General features: G+C 41.5%; 4 protein-coding genes across 11 annotated transcripts in view; all 4 read left to right on the top strand.

The window, feature by feature from the left end:
* The window catches only part of LOC311065419 (protocadherin gamma-C5-like), a gene marked incomplete at its 5' end in the record, with an annotated part of 366358 nt that overhangs the window by 276953 nt on the left and 66223 nt on the right, over positions 1 to 23182 (top strand). The window contains one exon of one of the 8 annotated variants that reach the window (XM_084085770.1): positions 3592 to 5988. The exons of 4 other annotated variants lie outside the window; for them this stretch is intronic. In XM_084085770.1, coding sequence (XP_083941896.1) covers positions 3592 to 5988 — 2397 coding nt within the window. Of the gene's footprint in view, positions 1 to 3591; positions 5989 to 17385; positions 19768 to 20536; positions 22934 to 23182 lie in introns of those variants that run through there. 3 more of the 8 variants (XM_084085756.1, XM_084085761.1, XM_084085771.1) reach the window with 3 other exon arrangements.
* Positions 553 to 2946, top strand: LOC311065427 (protocadherin beta-16-like; the record flags this gene model as incomplete). The annotated part of the gene is made up of 1 exon (XM_084085779.1): positions 553 to 2946. The coding sequence occupies one exon, from the start codon at positions 553 to 555 to the stop codon at positions 2944 to 2946; it is 2394 nt and encodes a 797-aa protein (XP_083941905.1).
* Positions 8174 to 12826, top strand: LOC311065649 (protocadherin gamma-A2-like; the record flags this gene model as incomplete). The annotated part of the gene is made up of 2 exons (XM_084086093.1): positions 8174 to 8318; positions 11637 to 12826. 2 exons carry the CDS (start codon positions 8174 to 8176, stop codon positions 12824 to 12826), a joined length of 1335 nt encoding a protein of 444 aa, XP_083942219.1.
* Positions 13888 to 16302, top strand: LOC311065648 (protocadherin beta-16-like; the record flags this gene model as incomplete). The annotated part of the gene is made up of 1 exon (XM_084086092.1): positions 13888 to 16302. The coding sequence occupies one exon, from the start codon at positions 13888 to 13890 to the stop codon at positions 16300 to 16302; it is 2415 nt and encodes an 804-aa protein (XP_083942218.1).

Genomic DNA, 23182 nt, shown 5'->3' with positions numbered 1-23182 from the left:
TTTCTTTTTCTTGGAAATGTAGTTTCAGCACCATGGACAGCTACACTATACTGCGGTTTTCTTTGCTTTTCACTTTGTCCAATGTGGTGCTAATCAGCCACTCTATCTCTTAACACCTTGACATTTATTTCATTTTTAGGAGCGCAGTCTTTGGCTTAATGACAAAACGGCATTTGCATTTATAACAAGTTTATTATTCACTGTGGTTTTCATGGTATGGTGCATGCTAGTAAGTGTTATACACTTCCCCTTCCTGGTGATGTATTTTTCTCATGCAGTTTCTTATTCTGAACTCAACGGGCCGCTATTGGACAGGGTGTTTGAGTTAGAACGTGGCAGAACCTCCCCTATTTAGTTGATATACTGGACAAAACATTATACAGAAGAAGACCGCACCGTTAGCAGTACAGAGAACACATACGTATATTCAAAGCTGTTTGTATTTTGTTTGGCACGTGTGGATTACATCCATGTTCCTGATACATTTTTAATTCATGTCGGGTCGAATATTCTTTGTAAAACGGATAATACGTTTGTTCTGACGAAAAAGAAATGTCGGAGGAAACAATGAGACGGCAAGTACTGTTGTTTATCTCGGTCCTCTCTCTCAGTTCAGTGCTCGGACAGATCAGCTACTCCATTCCTGAGGAAATGGCGAAAGGGTCTTTAGTCGGTAATATAGCACAGGATTTAGGTTTAGATGCTAAAAGACTATCATCACGCAAAGCTCGTATTTTTACAGGAGATAGTGCAGAATACATCGAGCTAAATAAAGAAAGAGGAGTCATCATCATTAAAGAAAAAATAGATCGTGAATCGCTCTGCGGACAGACAACGCCTTGTGCTTTACATTTTCAAATCACTTTAGAAAACCCAATGGAATTATTCCCCATTACTCTCGAAATCACAGATGTTAATGACAATACCCCTGCTTTTAAAAAGGCCGAGAAAAAAATTGAGATCAGTGAGATTGCGGTAATCGGTTCTAAATTCATGTTAGAGAAAGCAGTTGACTCTGATATAGGACTGAACGGTCTTCAAAGCTATACACTAAAGCCGAGTGACAATTTCATTCTTAAACTGCATAATCAATTTGATGGCAGTAAAAAGGTAGAAATGATTTTACAGAAACCTTTAGACCGAGAGAAACAAGAGCATATTTCGTTAATCTTAACGGCTGTGGATGGAGGGGAGCCTCAATTATCAGGAACAATGCAAATTCATGTTACTGTTCTGGACGCTAATGATAACGCTCCGATTTTTACCAAACCCGTATATAAGGCAAGCATCACTGAAAATGCTTTAAAGGGCACGCTTGTTACAAAAGTAAGCGCGTCTGATGCAGACAAAGGAGCGAATGGAGAGGTTACCTACGCCATCGGTGATAGCATGCATAGCGTTTCAATGCTTTTTCACATTACTGACGAGGGCGAGCTTATATTAAATGGTCCCATTGATTATGAAAAGGCCAAAAATTATGAGATTGATATAGAGGCGACTGACGGTGGACTCTCAGATTCGAGTAAAGTCATTATTGATATAATAGACATAAATGACAACAGCCCGATCATCAATATTATTTCAAAATCCGTTTCAGTACAAGAGGACTCTCCTCCAAATACAGTCGTAGCTATGATGAGTGTAAACGATCCTGATTCTGAAACTAACGGACAAGTCCACTGTATTATAAGTGAAAACATCCCATTTGCAATCAAATCGAAATCTGGTGATTTCTATAGCCTAGTAACAGAAGATGAGTTGGACCGAGAGAGAGCTCCTGAATATAATATCAGTGTGACGTGTTCTGATGAGGGAGTGCCCTCACTCTCCAGTAGTGTCACTCTGACCTTACAGATCATAGATGTAAATGACAACGCTCCTGTCTTTGAGAAGACCTCATATGAGGCCTACATTATAGAAAACAACACACCAGGTCTCTCTATATTCACAGTGAAAGCTAGAGACAATGACTGGAACCAGAATGCCCGTGTTTCTTACATACTGGAGGACACCCCTGTTAACGGAGTGCCTGTCTCCTCATATGTGTCTGTTAGTGCTGATAGTGGAGTCATACATGCAGTGCGTTCATTTGACTACGAGCAAATCAAGGATTTTCAGTTCCACATCAAAGCACAGGATGGAGGCTCTCCTCCACTCAGTAGTAATGTGACTGTGAAAATACTGATCCATGACCAGAATGACAACGCTCCTCAGGTTCTGTATCCAGTGCAGACTGGTTCTCTGGTGGCTGAGATGGTGCCTCGTTCAGCAGATGTGGGCTATCTGGTCACTAAAGTGGTGGCTGTTGATGTGGACTCTGGGCAGAATGCTTGGCTCTCCTATAAACTACAGAAAGCCACAGACAGGGCGCTGTTTGAAGTGGGATTACAGAATGGAGAAATAAGAACAATCCGGCAAGTCACTGATAAAGATGCTGTGAAACAGAGACTGACTGTTATATTGGAGGACAACGGACAGCCCTCTCGTTCAGTAACAGTTAATGTTAACGTGGTGGTGGCTGACAGCTTCCCTGAAGTTCTCTCAGAGTTCACTGACTTTACACACGACAAGGAGTACAATGACAACCTGACGTTTTTCTTAGTGTTGGCTTTGGCTGTAGTTTCCTTTCTCTTCATCACGTGTTTAGTTGTTATTATATCAGTGAAAATATACAGATGGAGACAGTCCCGCCTCTATCATTCCAATCTACCAGTTATTCCATATTATCCACCACGTTACTCAGACACTTTGGGGACAGGGACTCTACCTCACGTATATAATTACGAGGTGTGCAGGACAACTGACTCCAGAAAGAGTGACTGTAAGTTCGGCAGAGCTGGTAGTCAGAACATACTGATAATGGACCCCAGTTCTACAGGAACGTTGCAGCGAATACAGAGTGAAAAGAGCATCCTGGATGAACCAGACTCTCCGCTAGAGGTTTGAATCTTACAATATACATATACACTTTTTTGGTATATGGGCACATCACAAGCCCATATGTCTTTTATTTTTATTTTACCCTTTTCTTTTCTTTTTCTTGGATTTCTTGGAAATGTAGTTTCAGCACCATGGACAGCTACACCATACTGCGGCTTGCTTTTCTTTTCACTTTGTTCGTGAGAATGTGGTAATAATCAGCCACTCTATCTATTAACACCTTGAATTGTATTTCATTTGTAGGCCTGGCAGTCTTTGGCTTAATGACAAAACGTGCGTTTCCATTCATAACAAGTTAATTATCCCTGTGGTTTTCGTGGTATGGTGCAGCTATAAGTGTTTACACTTCTCTCCTTCCCCTTCCTGGTGATGTATTTTTCTCGTGCAGTTTCTTATTCTGAACTCAACGGGCCGCTATTGGACAGGGTGTTTGAGTTAGAATGTGGCAGAACCTCCCCTATTTGGTTAATGTACTGGACACAAATAGAGACGAAGACCGCACCGTTAGCAGTACAGAGAACACATACGTATATACAAAGCGTTTTTTATTTCTTTTGGCACGTGTGGATTACATCCATGTTCCTGATACATTTTTAATTGATGGTGGAATATTCTTTGTAAAACGGATACGTTTGTTCTGACGAAAGAGTAATGTCGGAGGAAACAATGAGACGGCAAGTACTGTTGTTTATCTCGGTCCTCTCTCTCAGTTTAGTGCTCGGACAGGTTAGCTACTCCATTCCTGAGGAAATGGCAAAAGGCTCTTTAGTCGGTAATATAGCACAGGATTTAGGTTTAGATGCTAGAAGACTATCAACACGCAAAGCTCGTATTTTTACAGGAGATAGTGCAGAATACATCGAGCTAAATAAAGAAAGAGGAGTCATCATCATTAAAGAAAAAATAGATCGTGAAGCGCTCTGCGGACAGACAACGCCTTGTGCTTTACATTTTCAGATCACTTTAGAAAACCCAATGGAATTATTCCCAATTACTCTTGAAATCACAGATGTTAATGACAATACTCCTGCGTTTAAAAATGACGAGAGAACATTTGAGATCAGTGAGATTGCAGTAATCGGTTCTAAATTCATGTTAGAGAAAGCAGTTGACTCTGATATAGGACTGAATGGTCTTCAAAGCTATATACTCAAGCCGAGTGACAATTTCATGCTTAAACTGCATAACCAATTTGATGGCAGTAAAAAGGTAGAAATGATTTTACAGAAACCTTTAGACCGAGAGAAACAAGAGCATATTTCGTTAATCTTAACGGCTGTGGATGGAGGGGAGCCTCAATTATCAGGAACAATGCAAATTCATGTTACTGTTCTGGACGCTAATGATAACGCTCCGATTTTTACTAAACCTGTATATAAGGCAAGCATCAGTGAAAATTCTTTAAAGGGCACGCTTATTACAAAGGTAATGGCGTCTGATGCAGACAAAGGATCGAATGGAGAGGTTACCTACGCCATCGGTGATAGTAAGCATAGTGTTTCAATGCTTTTTCACATTACTGACGAGGGCGAGCTTATATTAAATGGTCCCATTGATTATGAAAAGGCTAAACATTATCAGATTGATGTAGAGGCGACTGACCAAGGTGGACTCTCAGATTCGAGTAAAGTCATTATTGATATAATTGACATAAATGACAACAGCCCGATCATCAATATGATTTCAAAATCGGTTTCAGTACAAGAGGACTCTCCTCCAAATACAGTTGTAGCTATGATGAGTGTAAACGATCCTGATTCTGAAACGAGCGGACAAGTCCACTGTATTATAAGTAAAGACATCCCATTTGCAATAAAATCTACATCTGGTAATTTCTATAGCCTAGTAACAGAAGATGAGTTGGACCGAGAGAGAGCTTCTGAATATAATATCAGTGTGACGTGTTCTGATGAGGGAGTGCCCTCACTCTCTAGCAGTGTCACTCTGACCTTACAGATCTTAGATGTAAATGATAACGCGCCTGTCTTTGAGAAGTCAGTGTATGAAGCCTACATTGTAGAAAACAACACACCAGGCTTCTCTATATTCACAGTGAAAGCTAGAGATGCTGATTGGAACCAGAATGCCCGTGTTTCTTACATACTGGAAGACTCCTCCGTCAACGGAGTGGCCGTTGCCTCATTTGTGTCTGTTAGTGCTGATAGTGGAGTCATACATGCAGTGCGTTCATTTGACTACGAGCAGATCAAAGATTTCCAGTTCCGTGTCAAAGCTCAGGATGGAGGCTCTCCTCCACTCAGTAGTAATGTGACTGTGAAAATACTGATCCAGGACCAGAATGACAACGCTCCTCAGGTTCTGTATCCAGTGCAGACTGGTGGGTCTCTGGTAGCTGAAATGGTGCCTCGTTCAGCAGATGTGGGCTATCTGGTCACTAAAGTGGTAGCTGTCGATGTGGACTCTGGACAGAATGCCTGGCTCTCCTATAATTTGCAGAAAGCCACAGACAGGGCGCTGTTTGAAGTGGGATTACAGAATGGAGAAATAAGAACAATCCGTCAAGTCACTGATAAAGATGCTGTGAAACAAAGGCTGACTGTTATAGTGGAGGATAACGGACAGCCCTCTCGTTCAGTTACAGTCAATGTTAACGTGGTGGTGGCTGACAGCTTCCCTGAAGTTCTCTCAGAGTTCACGGACTTTACACACGACAAGGAGTACAATGACAACCTGACTTTTTACTTAGTCTTGGCTTTGGCTGTAGTTTCCTTTCTCTTCATCACGTGTTTAGTTGTTATTATATCAGTGAAGATATACAGATGGAGACACTCCCGCATCCTCTATCATTCCAATCTCCCTGTGATTCCATATTATCCACCTCGATACTCAGACACTTTGGGGACAGGGACTCTCCCTCATGTGTATAATTACGAGGTGTGCAGGACGACTGACTCCAGAAAGAGTGACAGTAAGTTCGGCAGAGCTGGTAGTCAGAACATACTGATAATGGACCCCAGTTCTACGGGGACGATGCAGCGAATACAGAGTGAAAAGAGCATCCTGGATGAACCAGACTCTCCATTAGAGGTTTGAATGATACAGTACCTTTTATCTTTATCTTTTCGGCCACGATTCATTTGTTGAAACCCCAGAAGTGTGTATTTTCTTCTTGTTTTCTTCTTTTTCTTTTCTATATATTGGATTTAGTTTAGTGTTTATGTTTAGTTTCAGCACCATGGACAGCTACACTATGCTGCCGCAGATGCTTTGCTTTTCACTTTGTCCGTGAGAATGTGGTGCTAATCTGTCCCTCTCTAGTCTTACCACCTTGCAATGTATTTCATTTGCAGTAGTGCATGAACCAGACTCTCCTCTAGAGGGTAGCTTTGTTATTCATTAATGTAATAATTGTTTTTCCAATTCATTTAATATGCAAACCATGATATGAACAGTGAAACCACTGTTCTCTCGTTCTATCTTTCAGTCAAGTTCTGACGCTATCCTTTCAGCACCTTGGACAGTGACAATACTGCAACTAAATGTTGCTGAAACAGGCACATTAACTTAGCAGTTTGACTTGCCATTATTTTAGTTGCATTTCTGACTAATTTCCAATTAGGTAAGCAGATAAATAGTAAATAGTTACTTAATACTCTGCACTTGTAACTCCCGGGAATTGAACCCCGGTCTCCCGCGTGGAAAGCCAACATTTTATCCACTAGCCTAAAGGGGAATTCTTCTCTCAGGCAGGGGGACATATTAACCTTCTGGTCATCAGGCAGAGGCTCTGAGCCTTTACTGCTACACATTCTAAAAATCACGAGTCAGACTATAGGGTGTTATTAGTTACTATGCCACAGCATGTGTTTCAAGAGCCTTCTGTATATTTCATGCAGTCTATTTTCCGAACTCTTAGGGCCGCTGTTGCACTTCATGGACAGATCTTCAGCAGTACCTCCCCATCTCGAAAGAATGAGAGAAAGGGAGAGACGATGATTGTGCAGTCCGCAATGCAAAGAACACTAATCACGGATATATAGCCTGTGTTTTTGCCGCTGGTGGTTTAGGAATATGCACATGTTTTTTGTTTTGTTTTATCCTTGATGATGGAGAACAATTTCAAATTCAATTTACCTTGACCGATTTACATGCTGTGTTGTTTACCTGACGTTTTGGGAATATATCGACGAGAACAATGAGACGGCAAGTAGGCATACTGTTGTTTATCTCGCTCCTCTCGGTCAGTTTGGTGGCCGGGCAGGTCAGCTACTCCATTCCTGAGGAAATGGTCAAAGGTTCTTTAGTTGGCAACATAGCACAGGATTTAGGTCTAGATGCTAAAAGGCTTAAATCAGGGAAAGCTCGAATTTATACGGGGGACACTGCAGAATACCTCGAACTAAATAGAGACCGGGGCGTCCTCCTCATCAGAGACAGAATAGACAGAGAGGCGCTATGTGGACAAACGACACCTTGTGCTTTACATTTACAGATTATTTTAGAAAACCCCATGGAATTTTACAGTATAACAGTTGAGATTGTTGACGTCAATGATAATCCTCCTGCTTTCGAGAAAAGTGAAATTAATTTCAAAATAAGCGAGTCTGCAGTCAGCGGGGCGAAATTTGATTTGGAAAGGGCGATGGATTTAGACGTTGGAAATAACGGCCTTCAAAGCTATCTTTTGAAGCCAACTGATAATTTTGTACTTGAATTGCATAGTCAACCAGATGGAAAAATGAACGTTGAGATGGTTTTACGAAAGCCACTCGACAGAGAGAAACACGAGCATATAGCTTTAGTTTTGACGGCCGTAGACGGAGGTGATCCTCAGATGTCTGGAACAATGCATATTGTCATCACTGTGTTAGACGCTAATGATAATGCTCCTGTTTTTACGCAGCCCGTATACAAAGCTACCGTGACAGAAAATGCTCCAAAAGGGACAGTGGTTACTACAATTAGCGCCTCAGATGCTGATCATGGATCATATGGACGAATAACATATTCAATCAGGAACACTCTAGATGATATCAAGGGCATATTTGACGTAAATGAGGGAAGCGGAGAGGTCAGAGTGATTGGAAAAATAGACTACGAAAAGGCAAGAAACTACCAGATAAATATACGAGCGAGTGATGATGGAGGACTAACAGGTTCTTGTAAAGTGATAGTCGATGTTATGGATATGAATGATAATAAGCCAGTTATAAATATTATGTCAAAATCAAACGTGATTTCTGAAAATGCCAAAACTAATACCGTCGTAACAATGATTAATATTCAAGACCCAGACTCTGGTGAGAATGGTAAAGTCCAATGCGTCATTAATGAAAACATTCCATTCTTATTAAAGTCGACATCCAACAATTTCTATAGCCTCGTGACAGATAATGATTTGGACAGAGAGCGAGCCTGTGATTATAATATCAGTTTGATGTGTTCTGATGAGGGAGTGCCCTCGCTCTCCAGCAGCGTCACTCTCACCTTACAAATCTCAGATGTAAATGACAACGCACCTTTCTTTGAAAAGACCTCATATGAAGCCTATATTATAGAAAACAACATACCAGGACTCTCTATATTCACAATTAAAGCGATAGATGCTGACTGGAACCAAAATGCCCGTGTTTCTTACATATTGGAAGACTCCTCTGTTAACGGAGTGCCCGTCTCTTCATATGTATCTGTTAGTGCTGATAGTGGAGTCATACATGCAGTGCGTTCTTTTGACTACGAGCAAATCAAGGATTTCACATTCCTCATAAAAGCTCAGGATGGAGGCTCTCCTCCACTCAGTAGTAATGTGACTGTAAAAATATTGATCCAAGACCAGAATGACAACGCGCCCCAGGTTCTCTATCCAGTCCAGACTGGTGGCTCTGTGGTGGCTGAAATGGTTTCTCGTTCAGCAGATGTGGGCTACCTGGTCACTAAAGTGGTGGCTGTTGATGTGGACTCTGGACAGAATGCCTGGCTGTCATATAAATTCCAGAAAGCCACAGACAGGGCGCTGTTTGAAGTTGGATTACAGAATGGAGAAATAAGAACCATCCGCCAAGTCACTGATAAAGATGCAGTGAAACAAAGACTGACTGTTGTAGTGGAGGACAACGGACAGCCCTCTCGCTCAGCTACAGTCAATGTTAACGTGGCGGTGGCTGACAGCTTCCCTGAAGTTCTCTCTGAGTTCACTGACTTTACACACGACAAGGAGTACAATGACAACCTGACATTTTATTTAGTGTTGGCTTTGGCTGTAGTTTCCTTTTTGTTCATCACTTGTTTAGTTGTCATTGTATCAGTTAAAATATACAGATGGAGACAGTCTCGCATCCTCTACCATTCTAGCCTCCCAGTTATTCCATATTATCCACCACGTTACTCAGACACTTTGGGGACAGGTACTCTCCCTCATGTGTACAATTACGAGGTGTGCAGGACGACTGACTCCAGAAAGAGTGACTGTAAGTTCGGCAGAGCTGATAGTCAAAACATACTGATAATGGACCCCAGTTCTACAGGGACGATGCAGTGGATACAGACTGAAAAAAACATCCTGGATGAACCAGACTCTCCTCTAGAGGTTAGAATGTTGAACTGCACACTTTTTTTGTTGCGTGAGCATTTGGAATCTCTAGATATCAATAGTTTAATATTGTGTAATATTGTGTGTGTGTGTGTGTGTGTGTGTGTGTGTGTGTGTGTGTGTGTGTGTGTGTGTGTGTGTGTGTGTGTGTGTGTGTGTGTGTGTGTGTGTGTGTGTGTGTGTGTGTGTGTGTGTGTGTGTGTGTGTGTGTGTGTGTGTGTGCGTGTGTCTTTGTCAAGTCAGACGCTTGAATTGGTCGGGTACTTTGCCCATTAATGAGATGGGCTTATTTATTGTTATAATTGTATTATTTAATTAAGTGGAAATTTTGTTTCAGCACCATGGACAGTTACACTAGCCTACTGTCTGCAGCTTGCTTTGCTTCTCACTCCATCTCTCTTTGACTCACGTTATCGTGCTCCCACTTCTCACCTTTATGCAAATTATTTAATTTTAAAAGTGTAGTCTTTGACATAATGGCATTAGTAAGTATTCTTTAATAAATTAATTGTCCTCGTGGTTTTGGTGGTATGGTAAAAATGTGCACCTAAGCACGAACAAACCCTAAACGTTTACGAAAGATTAGATCTATGGCTTATTACATTGTATAAATGTGTTGGACTTTTGATATGTGTTATTTCATGTTCTGAACTCAGCGGGCCGCTGTTGCCCAGCGTGTTTGAGCTAGAATAGATCTGTGGCAGAACCTCCTACATGTAGTTGATGTATTGGACAGAAGTGTTGAGACAGACGAAGACCGCACCGTCAGGGGTACAGAGAGAACCATTCACGGATATGAAAAGTGCATTTTCTTTTGTTTGGCACGTGTGGATTACATTCATCTTCCTGATATATTTTAATCCTTATCGGGCGGAATATTCATTGTAAAACGGATACTACGTTTGTTCTGGTGAAAAATACATGACAGAGGAAACAATGAGACGGCAAGTACTGTTGTTTATCTCGGTCCTCTCTCTCAGCTCAGTGCTCGGACAGGTCAGCTACTCCATTCCTGAGGAAATGGTGAGAGGCTCTTTAGTTGGTAATATAGCGCAGGATTTAGGTTTAGATGCTAGACGACTATTATCACGCAAAGCTCGTATTCATACAGGAGATAGTGCAGAATACATCGAGCTAAATAAAGAAAGGGGAGTCCTCCTTATCAAAGAAATAATAGATCGTGAAGCGCTCTGCAGACAGACAACGCCTTGTGCTTTACATTTTCAGATCACTTTAGAAAACCCAATGGAATTTTTCCCCATTACTCTTGAAATCACAGATGTTAATGACAATACTCCTGTATTTAAAAAGAACGAGAGAACATTTGAGATCAGTGAGACTGCGATAATCGGTTCTAAATTCATGTTGGAGAAAGCAGTTGACTCTGATATAGGACTGAACGGTCTTCAAAGTTACACACTGAAACCGAGTGACAATTTCATGCTTAAACTGCATAATCAATTTGATGGCAGTAAAAAGGTAGAAATGATTTTACAGAAACCTTTAGACCGAGAGAAACAAGAGCATATTTCGTTAATCTTAACGGCTGTGGATGGAGGGGAGCCTCAATTATCAGGAACAATGCAAATTCATGTTACTGTTCTGGACGCTAATGATAACGCTCCGATTTTTACCAAACCCGTATATAAGGCAAGCATCACTGAGAATTCTTTAAAGGGAACGCTTGTTACAAAAGTAAGTGCGTCTGATGCAGACAAAGGATCGTATGGAGAGGTTACCTACGCCATCGGTGATAGCATGCAGAGTGTTTCAATGCTTTTTCACATTACTGATGAGGGCGAGCTTATATTAAATGGCAACATTGATTTTGAAAATGCAAAAAATTATCAGATTGATATAGAGGCAACTGATCAAGGTGGACTCTCAGATTCGAGTAAAGTCATTATTGATATAATTGACATAAATGACAACAGCCCGACCATCAATATGTTTTCAAGATCGGCTACAATAAAAGAGAACTCTCCTCCAAATACAGTAGTAGCTATAATGAGTGTAAGTGATCCTGATTCTGAAACTAACGGACAAGTCCATTGTGATATTAATGACAACATTCCATTTGCAATCAAATCGACATCTGGTAGTTTCTATAGTCTAGTGACTGATGGTGATTTGGACAGAGAGAGAGCCTCTGAGTATAATATCAGTGTGACGTGTTCTGATGAGGGAGTGCCTTCACTGTCCAGCAGCGTCACTCTCACCTTACAGATCTCTGATGTGAATGACAATGCACCTGTCTTTGAAAAGACAACATATGAGACATATTTGGTAGAAAACAACACACCAGGACTCTCTATATTCACAGTGAAAGCCAGCGACTCTGACTGGAACCAGAATGCCCGCGTTTCTTACATACTGGAGGACTCATCTGTTAACGGAGTTCCCATCTCCGCATATGTGTCTGTTAGTGCTGATAGTGGAGTCATACACGCAGTGCGTTCTTTTGACTACGAGCAGATCAAGGATTTCCAGTTCTGTGTCAAAGCTCAGGATGGAGGCTCTCCTCCACTCAGTAGTAATGTGACAGTGAAAATACTGATCCAAGACCAGAATGACAATGCACCTCAAGTTCTGTATCCAGTCCAAAGTGGTAGCTCTCTGGTGGCTGAAATGGTGCCTCGTTCAGCAGATGTGGGCTATCTGGTCACTAAAGTGGTGGCTGTCGATGTGGACTCTGGACAGAATGCCTGGCTTTCATATAAACTACAGAAAGCTTCAGACAGGGCACTGTTTGAAGTGGGATTACAGAATGGAGAAATAAGAACTATCCGACAAGTCACTGATAAAGATGCTGTGAAACAAAGACTGACTGTTATAGTGGAGGACAACGGACAGCCATCTCGTTCAGTTACAGTCAATGTTAACGTGGCGGTGGCTGACAGCTTCCCTGAAGTTCTCTCTGAGTTCACTGACTTCACCCACGATAAAGAATATAATGACAATCTGACTTTTTACTTAGTCTTGGCTTTGGCTGTAGTTTCTTTTCTCTTCATCACGTGTTTAGTTGTTATTATATCAGTGAAGATATACAGATGGAGGCACTCCCGCATCCTCTATCATTCCAATCTCCCAGTGATTCCATATTATCCACCACGTTACTCAGACACTTTGGGGACAGGGACTCTCCCTCATGTGTACAATTACGAGGTGTGCGGGACTACTGATTCCAGAATGAGTGACAGTAAGTTCGGCAGAGCTGGTAGTCAGAACATACTGATAATGGACCCCAGTTCTACAGGGACGATGCAGCGAATGCAGAGCGAAAAGAGCATCTTGGATGAACCAGACTCTCCTCTAGAGGTTAGAATGTTGAACTGAGCATCTTTCCCTTTCAGTTGTCTGAACGTCAGGAATCTCTATGTCAATCGTTTAATATTGTGATCATATATCAGACACACAATGCTAGTCTTACTGTGTGTGTGTGTGTGTGTGTGTGTGTGTGTGTGTGTGTGTGTGTGTGTGTGTGTGTGTGTGTGTGTGTGTGTGTGTGTGTGTGTGTGTGTGTGTGTGTGTGTGTGTGTGTGTGTGTGTGTGTGTGTGTGTGTGTGTGTGTGTGTGTGTGTGTGTGTGTGTGTGTTGAAGTCAACGACGCTTGAATTGGGCAGGAACTTTGCTCAATAATGAGATGACGAGTGACGTCATATTACTGACGTCGTAAAATGGTCATATGAAGTCCGAGATCCACAGGGAAGCCACAACATTATCAGAACCCATCTTGATTTATTTTGCCCTGGGTTTATTTATTGATATAATTGTATTATTTTATTGAGTAGAAATTGTGTTTCAGCACCATGGACAGTTACACTAGCCTACTGTCTGCAGCTTGCTTTTCTTCTCACTACATCTCTCTTTGACTCACGTTATCACACTCCCTACTTTTCACCTTTATGCAAGTTATTTCATTTTAATAGCGTAGTCTTTAGCATAATGGCATTTCCAATTATCATTTAATAAATTAATTATCCTCATGGTTCTGGTGGTATGGTCAAAATGAGCACTCAAGCACGAACAAACCATGAATGTGTATGAAAGATTATTAATGGCAGATATAATCTATTGCATTTTATACATTTGTTGGACATCTTGGTATGTGTTATTTCATGTTCTGAACTCAGCGGGCCGCTGTTGCCCAGCGTGTTTGAGTTAGAAGAGATTTTTGGCAGAACCTCCTCCATGTAGTTCATGTATTGGACAGAAGTGTTGAGACAGACGAAGACCGCACCGTCAGAATACAGAGAAAACCATTCACGGATATGAAAAGTGCATTTTCTTTTGTTTGGCGTGTGTGGAATACATTCATCTTCCCGATACGTTTTAATCCTTATCGGGTGGAATATTCATTGTAAAACGGATACTACGTTTGTTCTGGTGAAAGATACATGACAGAGGAAACAATGAGACGGCAAGTACTGTTGTTTATCTCGGTCCTCTCTCTCAGTACAGTGCTCGGACAGGTCAGCTACTCCATTCCTGAGGAAATGGTGAAAGGCTCTTTAGTCGGTAATATAGCACAGGATTTAGGTTTAGATGCTAGACGACTATTATCACGCAAAGCTCGTATTCATACAGGAGATAGTGCAGAATACATCGAGCTAAATAAAGAAAGGGGAGTCCTCCATATCAAAGAAAAAATAGATCGTGAAGCGCTCTGCGGACAGACAACGCCTTGTGCTTTACATTTTCAGATCACTTTAGAAAACCCAATGGAATTTTTCCCCATTACTCTTGAAATCACAGATGTCAATGACAATACTCCTGCTTTTCAAAAGGACGAGAGAAGGTTTGAGATCAGCGAGACTGCTGCAATCGGTTCTAAATTCATGTTAGAGAAAGCAATTGACCCTGATATAGGACTGAACGGTCTTCAGAGTTACACACTGAAACCGAGTGACAATTTCATGCTTAAGCTGCATAGTCAGGTTGATGGCAGTAAAAAGGTAGAAATGATTTTACAGAAACCTTTAGACCGAGAGAAACAAGAGCATATTTCGTTAATCTTAACGGCTGTGGATGGAGGGGAGCCTCAATTATCAGGAACAATGCAAATTCATGTTACTGTTCTGGACGTTAATGATAACGCTCCTATTTTTACCAAACCCGTATATAAGGCAAGCATCACTGAAAATGCTGTAAAGGGAACGCTTGTTACAAAAGTAAGCGCATCTGATGCAGACAAAGGATCGAATGGAGAGGTTACCTATGCCATCGGTAATAGCATGCATAGCGTTTCAATGCTTTTTCACATTACTGACGAGGGTGAGCTTATATTAAATGGTCCTATTGATTATGAAAAGGCAAAAAATTATCAGATTGATATAGAGGCAACTGATCAAGGTGGACTCTCAGATTCGAGTAAAGTCATTATTGATATAATTGACATAAATGACAACAGCCCGATCATCAATATGTTTTCAAAATCGTTTTTTGTACAAGAGAACTCTCCTCCAAATACAGTAGTAGCTATAATGAGTGTCAGTGATCCAGATTCTGAAACTAACGGACAAGTCCATTGTGATATTAATGACAACATTCCATTTGCAATCAAATCGACATCTGGTAGTTTCTATAGTCTAGTGACTGATGGTGATTTGGACAGAGAGAGAGCCTCTGAGTATAACATCAGTGTGACGTGTTCTGACGAGGGAGTGCCTTCACTGTCCAGCAGCGTCACTCTCACCTTACAGATCTCTGATGTGAATGACAATGCACCTGTCTTTGAAAAGACAACATATGAGGCCTATTTGGTAGAAAACAACACACCAGGACTCTCTATATTCACAGTGAAAGCCAGAGACTCTGACTGGAACCAGAATGCCCGCGTTTCTTACATACTGGAGGACTCATCTGTTAACGGAGTGCCCATCTCCACATATGTGTCTGTTAGTGCTGATAGTGGAGTCATACATGCAGTGCGTTCTTTTGACTACGAGCAGATCAATGATTTCCAGTTCTGTGTCAAAGCTCAGGATGGAGGCTCTCCTCCACTCAGTAGTAATGTGACAGTGAAAATACTGATCCAGGACCAGAATGACAATGCACCTCAGGTTCTGTATCCAGTCCAAAGTGGTAGCTCTCTGGTGGCTGAAATGGTGCCTCGTTCAGCAGATGTGGGCTATCTGGTCACTAAAGTGGTGGCTGTTGATGTGGACTCTGGACAGAATGCCTGGCTTTCATATAAACTACAGAAAACAACAGACAGGGCACTGTTTGAAGTGGGATTACAGAATGGAGAAATAAGAACTATCCGACAAGTCACTGATAAAGATGCTGTGAAACAAAGACTGACTGTTATAGTGGAGGACAACGGACAGCCATCTCGTTCAGTTACAGTCAATGTTAACGTGGCGGTGGCTGACAGCTTCCCTGAAGTTCTCTCTGAGTTCACTGACTTCACACACGACAAAGAATATAATGACAATCTGACTGTTTACTTAGTCTTGGCTTTGGCTGTAGTTTCCTTTCTCTTCATCACGTGTTTAGTTGTTATTATATCAGTGAAGATATACAGATGGAGACACTCCCGCATCCTCTATCATTCCAATCTCCCTGTGATTCCATATTATCCACCACGTTACTCAGACACTTTGGGGACAGGGACTCTCCCTCATGTGTACAATTACGAGGTGTGCGGGACTACTGATTCCAGAATGAGTGACAGTAAGTTCGGCAGAGCTGGTAGTCAGAACATACTGGTAATGGACCCCAGTTCTACAGGGACGATGCAGCGAATGCAGAGCGAAAAGAGCATCTTGGATGAACCAGACTCTCCTCTAGAGGTTAGAATGTTGAACTGAGCATCTTTCCCTTTTTGTTGTATGAACGTCAGGAATCTCTAGATGTCAATCGTTTAATATTGTGATCATATATCAGACACACAATGCTAGTCTTACTGTCTGTGTGTGTGTGTGTGTGTGTGTGTGTGTGTGTGTGTGTGTGTGTGTGTGTGTGTGTGTGTGTGTGTGTGTGTGTGTGTGTGTGTGTGTGTGTGTGTGTGTGTGTGTGTGTGTGTGTGTGTGTGTGTGTGTGTGTGTGTGTGTGTGTGTGTGTGTGTGTGTGTGTGTGTTGAAGTCAACGACGCTTGAATTTGGCAGGAACTTTGCCCAATAATGAGATGAGTGACGTCATATTACTGACGTCGTAAACTGGTCATATGAAGTCCGAGATCCACAGGGAAGCCACAACATTATCAGAACCCATCTTGATTTATTTTGTCCTGGGTTTATTTATTGATATAATTGTATTATTTTATTAAGTAGAAATGTTGTTTCAGCACCATGGACAGTTACACTAGCCTACTGTCTGCAGCTTGCTTTTCTTCTCACTCCATTTCTCTTTGACTCACGTTATCACACTCCCTACTTTTCACCTTTATGCAAGTTATTTCATTTGAATAGCATAGTCTTTAGCATAATGGCATTTCCAATTATCATTTAATACATTAATTATCCTCATGGTTCTGGTGGTATGGTCAAAATGAGCACTCAAGCACGAACAAACCATGAATGTGTATGAAAGATTATTGATAGCAGAGCCTATTACATTTCATACATTTGTTGGACATTTTGGTATGTGTTATTTCATGTTCTGAACTCAGCGGGCCGCTGTTGCCCAGCGTGTTTGAGTAAGAATAGATTTGTGGCAGAACGTCCTCCATGTAGTTGATATATTGGACAGAAGTGTTTAGACAGACGAAGACCGCACCGTCAGGGGTACAGAGGAAACCATTCACGGAATACAAAAAGAGCATTTTCTTTTGTTTGGTGCGTGTGGATTACATTCATCTTCCTAGTACATTTGTATTCTTATCGGTTGGAATATTCATTGTAAAACGGATGCTACGTTTGTTCTGGTGAAAGATACTTGACACAGAGGAAACAATGAGACGGCAAGTACTGTTGTTTATCTCGGTCCTCTCTCTCAGTTCAGTGCTCGGACAGGTCAGCTATTCCATTCCTGAGGAAATGGCAAAAGGCTCTTTAGTTGGTAATATAGCGCAGGATTTAGGTTTAGAAGCTAGACGACTATTATCACGCAAAGCTCGTATACATACAGGAGATAGTGCAGAATACATCGAGCTAAATAAAGAAAGGGGAGTCCTCCTTATCAAAGAAAAAATAGATCGTGAAGCGCTTTGCGGGCAGACAACGCCTTGTGCTTTACATTTTCAGATCACTTTAGAAAACCCAATGGAAATTTTCCCCATTACTCTTGAAATCACAGATGTCAATGACAATACTCCTGCTTTTCAAAAGGACGAGAGAAGGTTTGAGATCAGCGAAATTGCAGTAATCGGTTCTAAATTCATGTTAGAGAAAGCAATTGACCCTGATATAGGACTGAACGGTCTTCAGAGTTACACACTGAATCCGAGCGACAATTTCATGCTTAAACTCCATAGTCAGGTTGATGGTAGTAAAAAGGTAGAAATGATTTTACAAAAACCTTTAGACCGAGAGAAACAAGAGCATATTTCGTTAATCTTAACGGCTGTGGATGGAGGGGAGCCTCAATTATCAGGAACAATGCAAATTCATGTTACTGTTCTGGACGCCAATGATAACGCTCCGATTTTTACCAAACCCGTATATAAGGCAAGCATCACTGAAAATGCTGTAAAGGGAACGCTTGTTACAAAAGTAAGCGCATCTGATGCAGACAAAGGATCGAATGGAGAGGTTACCTATGCCATCGGTAATAGCATGCATAGCGTTTCAATGCTTTTTCACATTACTGACGAGGGTGAGCTTATATTAAATGGTCCCATTGATTATGAAAAGGCAAAAAATTATCAGATTGATATAGAGGCAACTGATCAAGGTGGACTCTCAGATTCGAGTAAAGTCATTATTGATATAATTGACATAAATGACAACAGCCCGACCATCAATATGTTTTCAAAATCGGCTACTATACAAGAGAACTCTCCTCCAAATACAGTGGTAGCTATAATGAGTGTAAGTGATCCTGATTCTGAAACTAACGGACAAGTCCATTGTGATATTAATGACAACATTCCATTTGCAATCAAATCGACATCTGGTAGTTTCTATAGTCTAGTGACTGATGGTGATTTGGACAGAGAGAGAGCCTCTGAGTATAATATCAGTGTGACGTGTTCTGACGAGGGAGTGCCTTCTTTTTCCAGCAGCATCACTCTAACATTTCAAATCTCAGATGTAAATGACAACGCACCTGTCTTTGAAAAGACCTCATATGAGGCCTATTTTGTAGAAAACAACACACCAGGAATCTCTATATTCACAGTGAAAGCCAGAGACTCTGACTGGAACCAGAATGCCCGTGTGTCTTATATACTGGAGGACTCCTCTGTTAACAGAGTGCCCATCTCCTCATATGTGTCTGTTAGTGCTGATAGTGGAGTCATACATGCAGTGCGTTCTTTTGACTACGAGCAGATCAAGGATTTCCAGTTCTGTGTCAAAGCTCAGGATGGAGGCTCTCCTCCACTCAGTAGTAATGTGACAGTGAAAATACTGATCCAGGACCAGAATGACAACCCTCCTCAGGTTCTGTATCCAGTCCAAACGGGTGGTTCTCTCGTGGCTGAAATGGTGCCTCGTTCAGCAGATGTGGGCTATCTGGTCACTAAAGTGGTGGCTGTTGATGTGGACTCTGGCCAGAATGCCTGGCTCTCTTATAAACTACAGAAAGCCACAGACAGGGCGCTTTTTGAAGTGGGATTACAGAATGGAGAAATAAGAACAATCCGTCAAGTCACTGATAAAGATGTTGTGAAACAAAGACTGACTGTTGTAGTGGAGGACAACGGACAGCCCTCTCGTTCAGCTACAGTCAATGTTAACGTGGCGGTGGCTGACAGCTTCCCTGAAGTTCTCTCAGAGTTCACTGACTTTACACACGACAAGGAATACAATGACAACCTCACTTTTTACTTAGTCTTGGCTTTGGCTGTAGTTTCCTTTCTCTTTATCACGTGTTTAGTTGTTATTATATCAGTGAAAATATACAGATGGAGACAGTCTCGGATCCTTTATCATTCCAGTCTCCCTGTGATTCCATATTATCCACCACGTTACTCAGACACTTTGGGGACAGGGACTCTCCCTCATGTGTACAATTACGAGGTGTGCAGGACGACTGACTCCAGAAAGAGTGACTGTAAGTTCGGCAGAGCTGGTAGTCAGAACATACTGATCATGGACCCCAGTTCTACAGGGACGATGCAGCGAATACAGCATGAAAAGAGCATCCTGGATGAACCAGACTCTCCTCTAGAGGTTAGAATTGTAACACCGTTCACACTAAACAAAATGTTTGATAAATAGCACTAAAAGTGATTTGGCTCTCAAGGGAACCTCTTTTTTTTGTGCTATATAGCACCTGTCTTAAAGGTTGTATACCGTGGTCCAATGAACCATTATCTGTGGTTTAACTAAACTTTAGAAGCCTTAATTAACCTTTCACGAACCTCTAAAGGACCATATAGGGGGTATACCTGCTCTTTGTATGACAGCAGTGCAATATAGCGCCTTCAATTGAGACGCCACCAGTCGGTATCTCTCTGATTCAGCACCTCGGAGAGCGACGCATTTCCGCTGTTTGTTCCCCTATTCTTTTTATTCGTCTACACATTTGAAATATTTAGTTATTATTATTGTTATTTATTTATGCTAAGGTTTAGTTTGGCTTACATGTTTATGTAGTATGTTCATTTGTCAATATAAACTGTCGTTATATCTAACAGATTACATGCACTTTGTGGGACTAAACTCTTAGTGACGCTGTTGGCCAATATCTCGCAGTTTACGAACAGATCTTCAGCAGTACCTCCCCATCTCGTAGACTAACTGAGGGAGAAAGGGTTTAGAGACGCAGAGAGCGTTGTCAGAGAGTTACACATACTAACATTGATCTACTGTTTTTTGTTTTGTTTATTTTTCCTTCGCCGATTGGGAATAGAATGATTTTCTCTTGATCACTTGGACCAATTTCTAACTCGATTTGACCTTTACTGAATGGATTACTTTATTTCCTGACTGTGGAAAAATATCGAGAACAATGAGACGGCAAGTACTGTTGTTTATCTCGATCCTCTCTCTCAGTTTAGTGCACGGACAGATCAGCTACTCCATTCCTGAGGAAATGGCGAAAGGCTCTTTAGTCGGTAATATCGTACAGGATTTAGGTTTAGATGTTAAAAGACTAAATTCAGGTAAAGCCCGCGTATATTCCGGTGATAGCAGGGAATATATCGAGTTGAATAAAGAAAGAGGAATCCTCGTAATTAAGGAGAGAATAGACAGAGAGGTGCTCTGTGGGCAGACAACGCCTTGCGCTTTACATTTACAGATTATTTTGGATGATCCCATAGAATTTTACAGCATAACAGTTGAGGTTACTGACATAAATGATAACCCTCCAGCTTTCGAGAAAAATGAAATTACGTTCAAAATAAGCGAGTCTGCAGTCAGTGGGTCGAAATTTGATTTGGAACGGGCGATGGATTTAGACGTTGGACATAATGGTGTTCAAAGTTATCTGCTGAAGCCATCTGATAATTTTGCACTTAAATTACACAATCAAGCTGATGGAAGAAAAAACGTTGAGATGATTTTACAGAAAAACCTTGACAGAGAGAAACACGAGCATATAGCTTTAGTTTTGACGGCCGTAGATGGAGGTGATCCTCAGATGTCTGGAACAATGCAGATTCTCATCACGGTATTAGACGCTAATGATAATGCTCCTGTTTTTACGCAGCCCGTATATAAAGCTTCAGTGACAGAAAATGCTCCAAAAGGGACAGTGGTTACTACAATTAACGCATCAGATGCTGATCATGGATCAAACGGAAGGATAACATATTCAATCAGGAACACTCTTGATGATATCAAGGGCATATTTGAGGTAAATGAGGGAAGTGGAGAGGTCAGAGTGATCGGAAACATAGACTACGAAAAGGCACGAAACTACCAGATAAATTTACGAGCGAGTGATGATGGAGGACTAACAGACTCTTGTAAAGTTATAGTCGATGTTATGGATATTAATGATAATAAGCCAGTTATAAATATTATGTCGAAATCAAACGTCATAAGTGAAGATGCGAAAACGAATACTGTCGTTACAGTATTTAATATTCAAGATCCAGATTCTGGAGACAATGGTAAAGTTCAATGCAGTATGAATGAAAACATGCCATTCTTATTAAAGTCAACATCAAACAATTTCTATAGCCTCGTGACAGACAGTGATTTAGACCGAGAGAGAGACTCAGGATATAATATCAGTGTTACATGTTCTGACGAGGGAGTGCCCTCGCTCTCCAGCAGCATCACTTTCACATTACAGATCTCAGATGTGAATGACAACGCTCCTGTATTTGAAAAAACATCATATGAAGCCCATCTTATAGAAAACAACACACCAGGCCTCCCTATATTCACAGCAAAGGCTAGAGACGCGGATTGGAACCAGAATTCCCGTGTTTCTTACATATTGGAGGAGTCCTCTGTTAACGGAGTGCCTGTCTCCTCATATGTGTCTGTTAGTGCTGATAGTGGAGTCATCCATGCGGTGCGTTCTTTTGACTACGAGCAGATCAAGGACTTCCAGTTCCTCATCAAAGCTCAGGATGGAGGCTCTCCTCCACTCAGTAGTAATGTCACTGTGAAAATACTGATCCAGGACCAGAATGACAACGCCCCTCAGGTTCTCTATCCAGTCCAGACTGGTAGCTCTCTGGTGGCTGAAATGGTGCCTCGTTCAGCAGATGTGGGATATCTAGTCACTAAAGTGGTGGCTGTTGATGCGGACTCTGGACAGAATGCATGGCTGTCATATAAACTGCAGAAAGCCACAGACAGGGCACTGTTTGAAGTGGGATTACAGAATGGAGAAATTAGAACAATCCGCCAAGTCACTGATAAAGATGCAGTGAAACAAAGACTCACTGTTATAGTGGAGGACAACGGACAGCCCTCTCGTTCAGCTACAGTCAATGTTAACGTGGCGGTGGCTGACAGCTTTCCTGAAGTTCTCTCAGAGTTCACTGACTTCACGCAAGACAAAGAATATAATGACAATCTGACCTTTTACTTAGTCTTGGCTTTGGCTGTAGTTTCCTTTCTCTTCATCACGTGTTTAGTTGTTATTATATCAGTGAAAATATACAGATGGAGACAATCCCGCATCCTCTATCATTCCAGTCTCCCTGTGATTCCATATTATCCACCACGTTACTCAGACACTTTGGGGACAGGGACTCTCCCTCATGTGTACAATTACGAGGTGTGCAGGACGACTGACTCCAGAAAGAGTGACTGTAAGTTCGGCAGAGCTGGTAGTCAGAACATACTGATCATGGACCCCAGTTCTGCAGGGACGATGCAGCGGATACAGAGTGAAAAGAGCATCTTAGATGAACCAGACTCTCCTATAGAGGTTAGATATCTTTAATGTTATGTCATAGAAAACGTCTGGTCGTGTTGTGACTTTTATTGACTATTCGGTTAATTTTCAGCACCACGGATAGCAATTTACAAATCACTGAATATGTCATATCTACCCTTGTCTCTTTATCCTACATCATTTAAGCTTGTATCCCTAGACTGAAGCGAAACTTAATTGTTTCGTAATCAAACACTTTTTGCGTAAATATCTTTACACACTGTAGCTGACTATTCAATTAAG

Source organism: Gymnoscopelus microlampas, assembly GCF_963454915.1.
Source record: "Gymnoscopelus microlampas genome assembly, chromosome: 18".
NCBI classification, from domain to species: domain Eukaryota; kingdom Metazoa; phylum Chordata; class Actinopteri; order Myctophiformes; family Myctophidae; genus Gymnoscopelus; species Gymnoscopelus microlampas.
The sequence above is the reverse complement of the archived record's forward strand: the minus strand, read 5'-3'. Positions and strand labels throughout refer to the sequence as shown.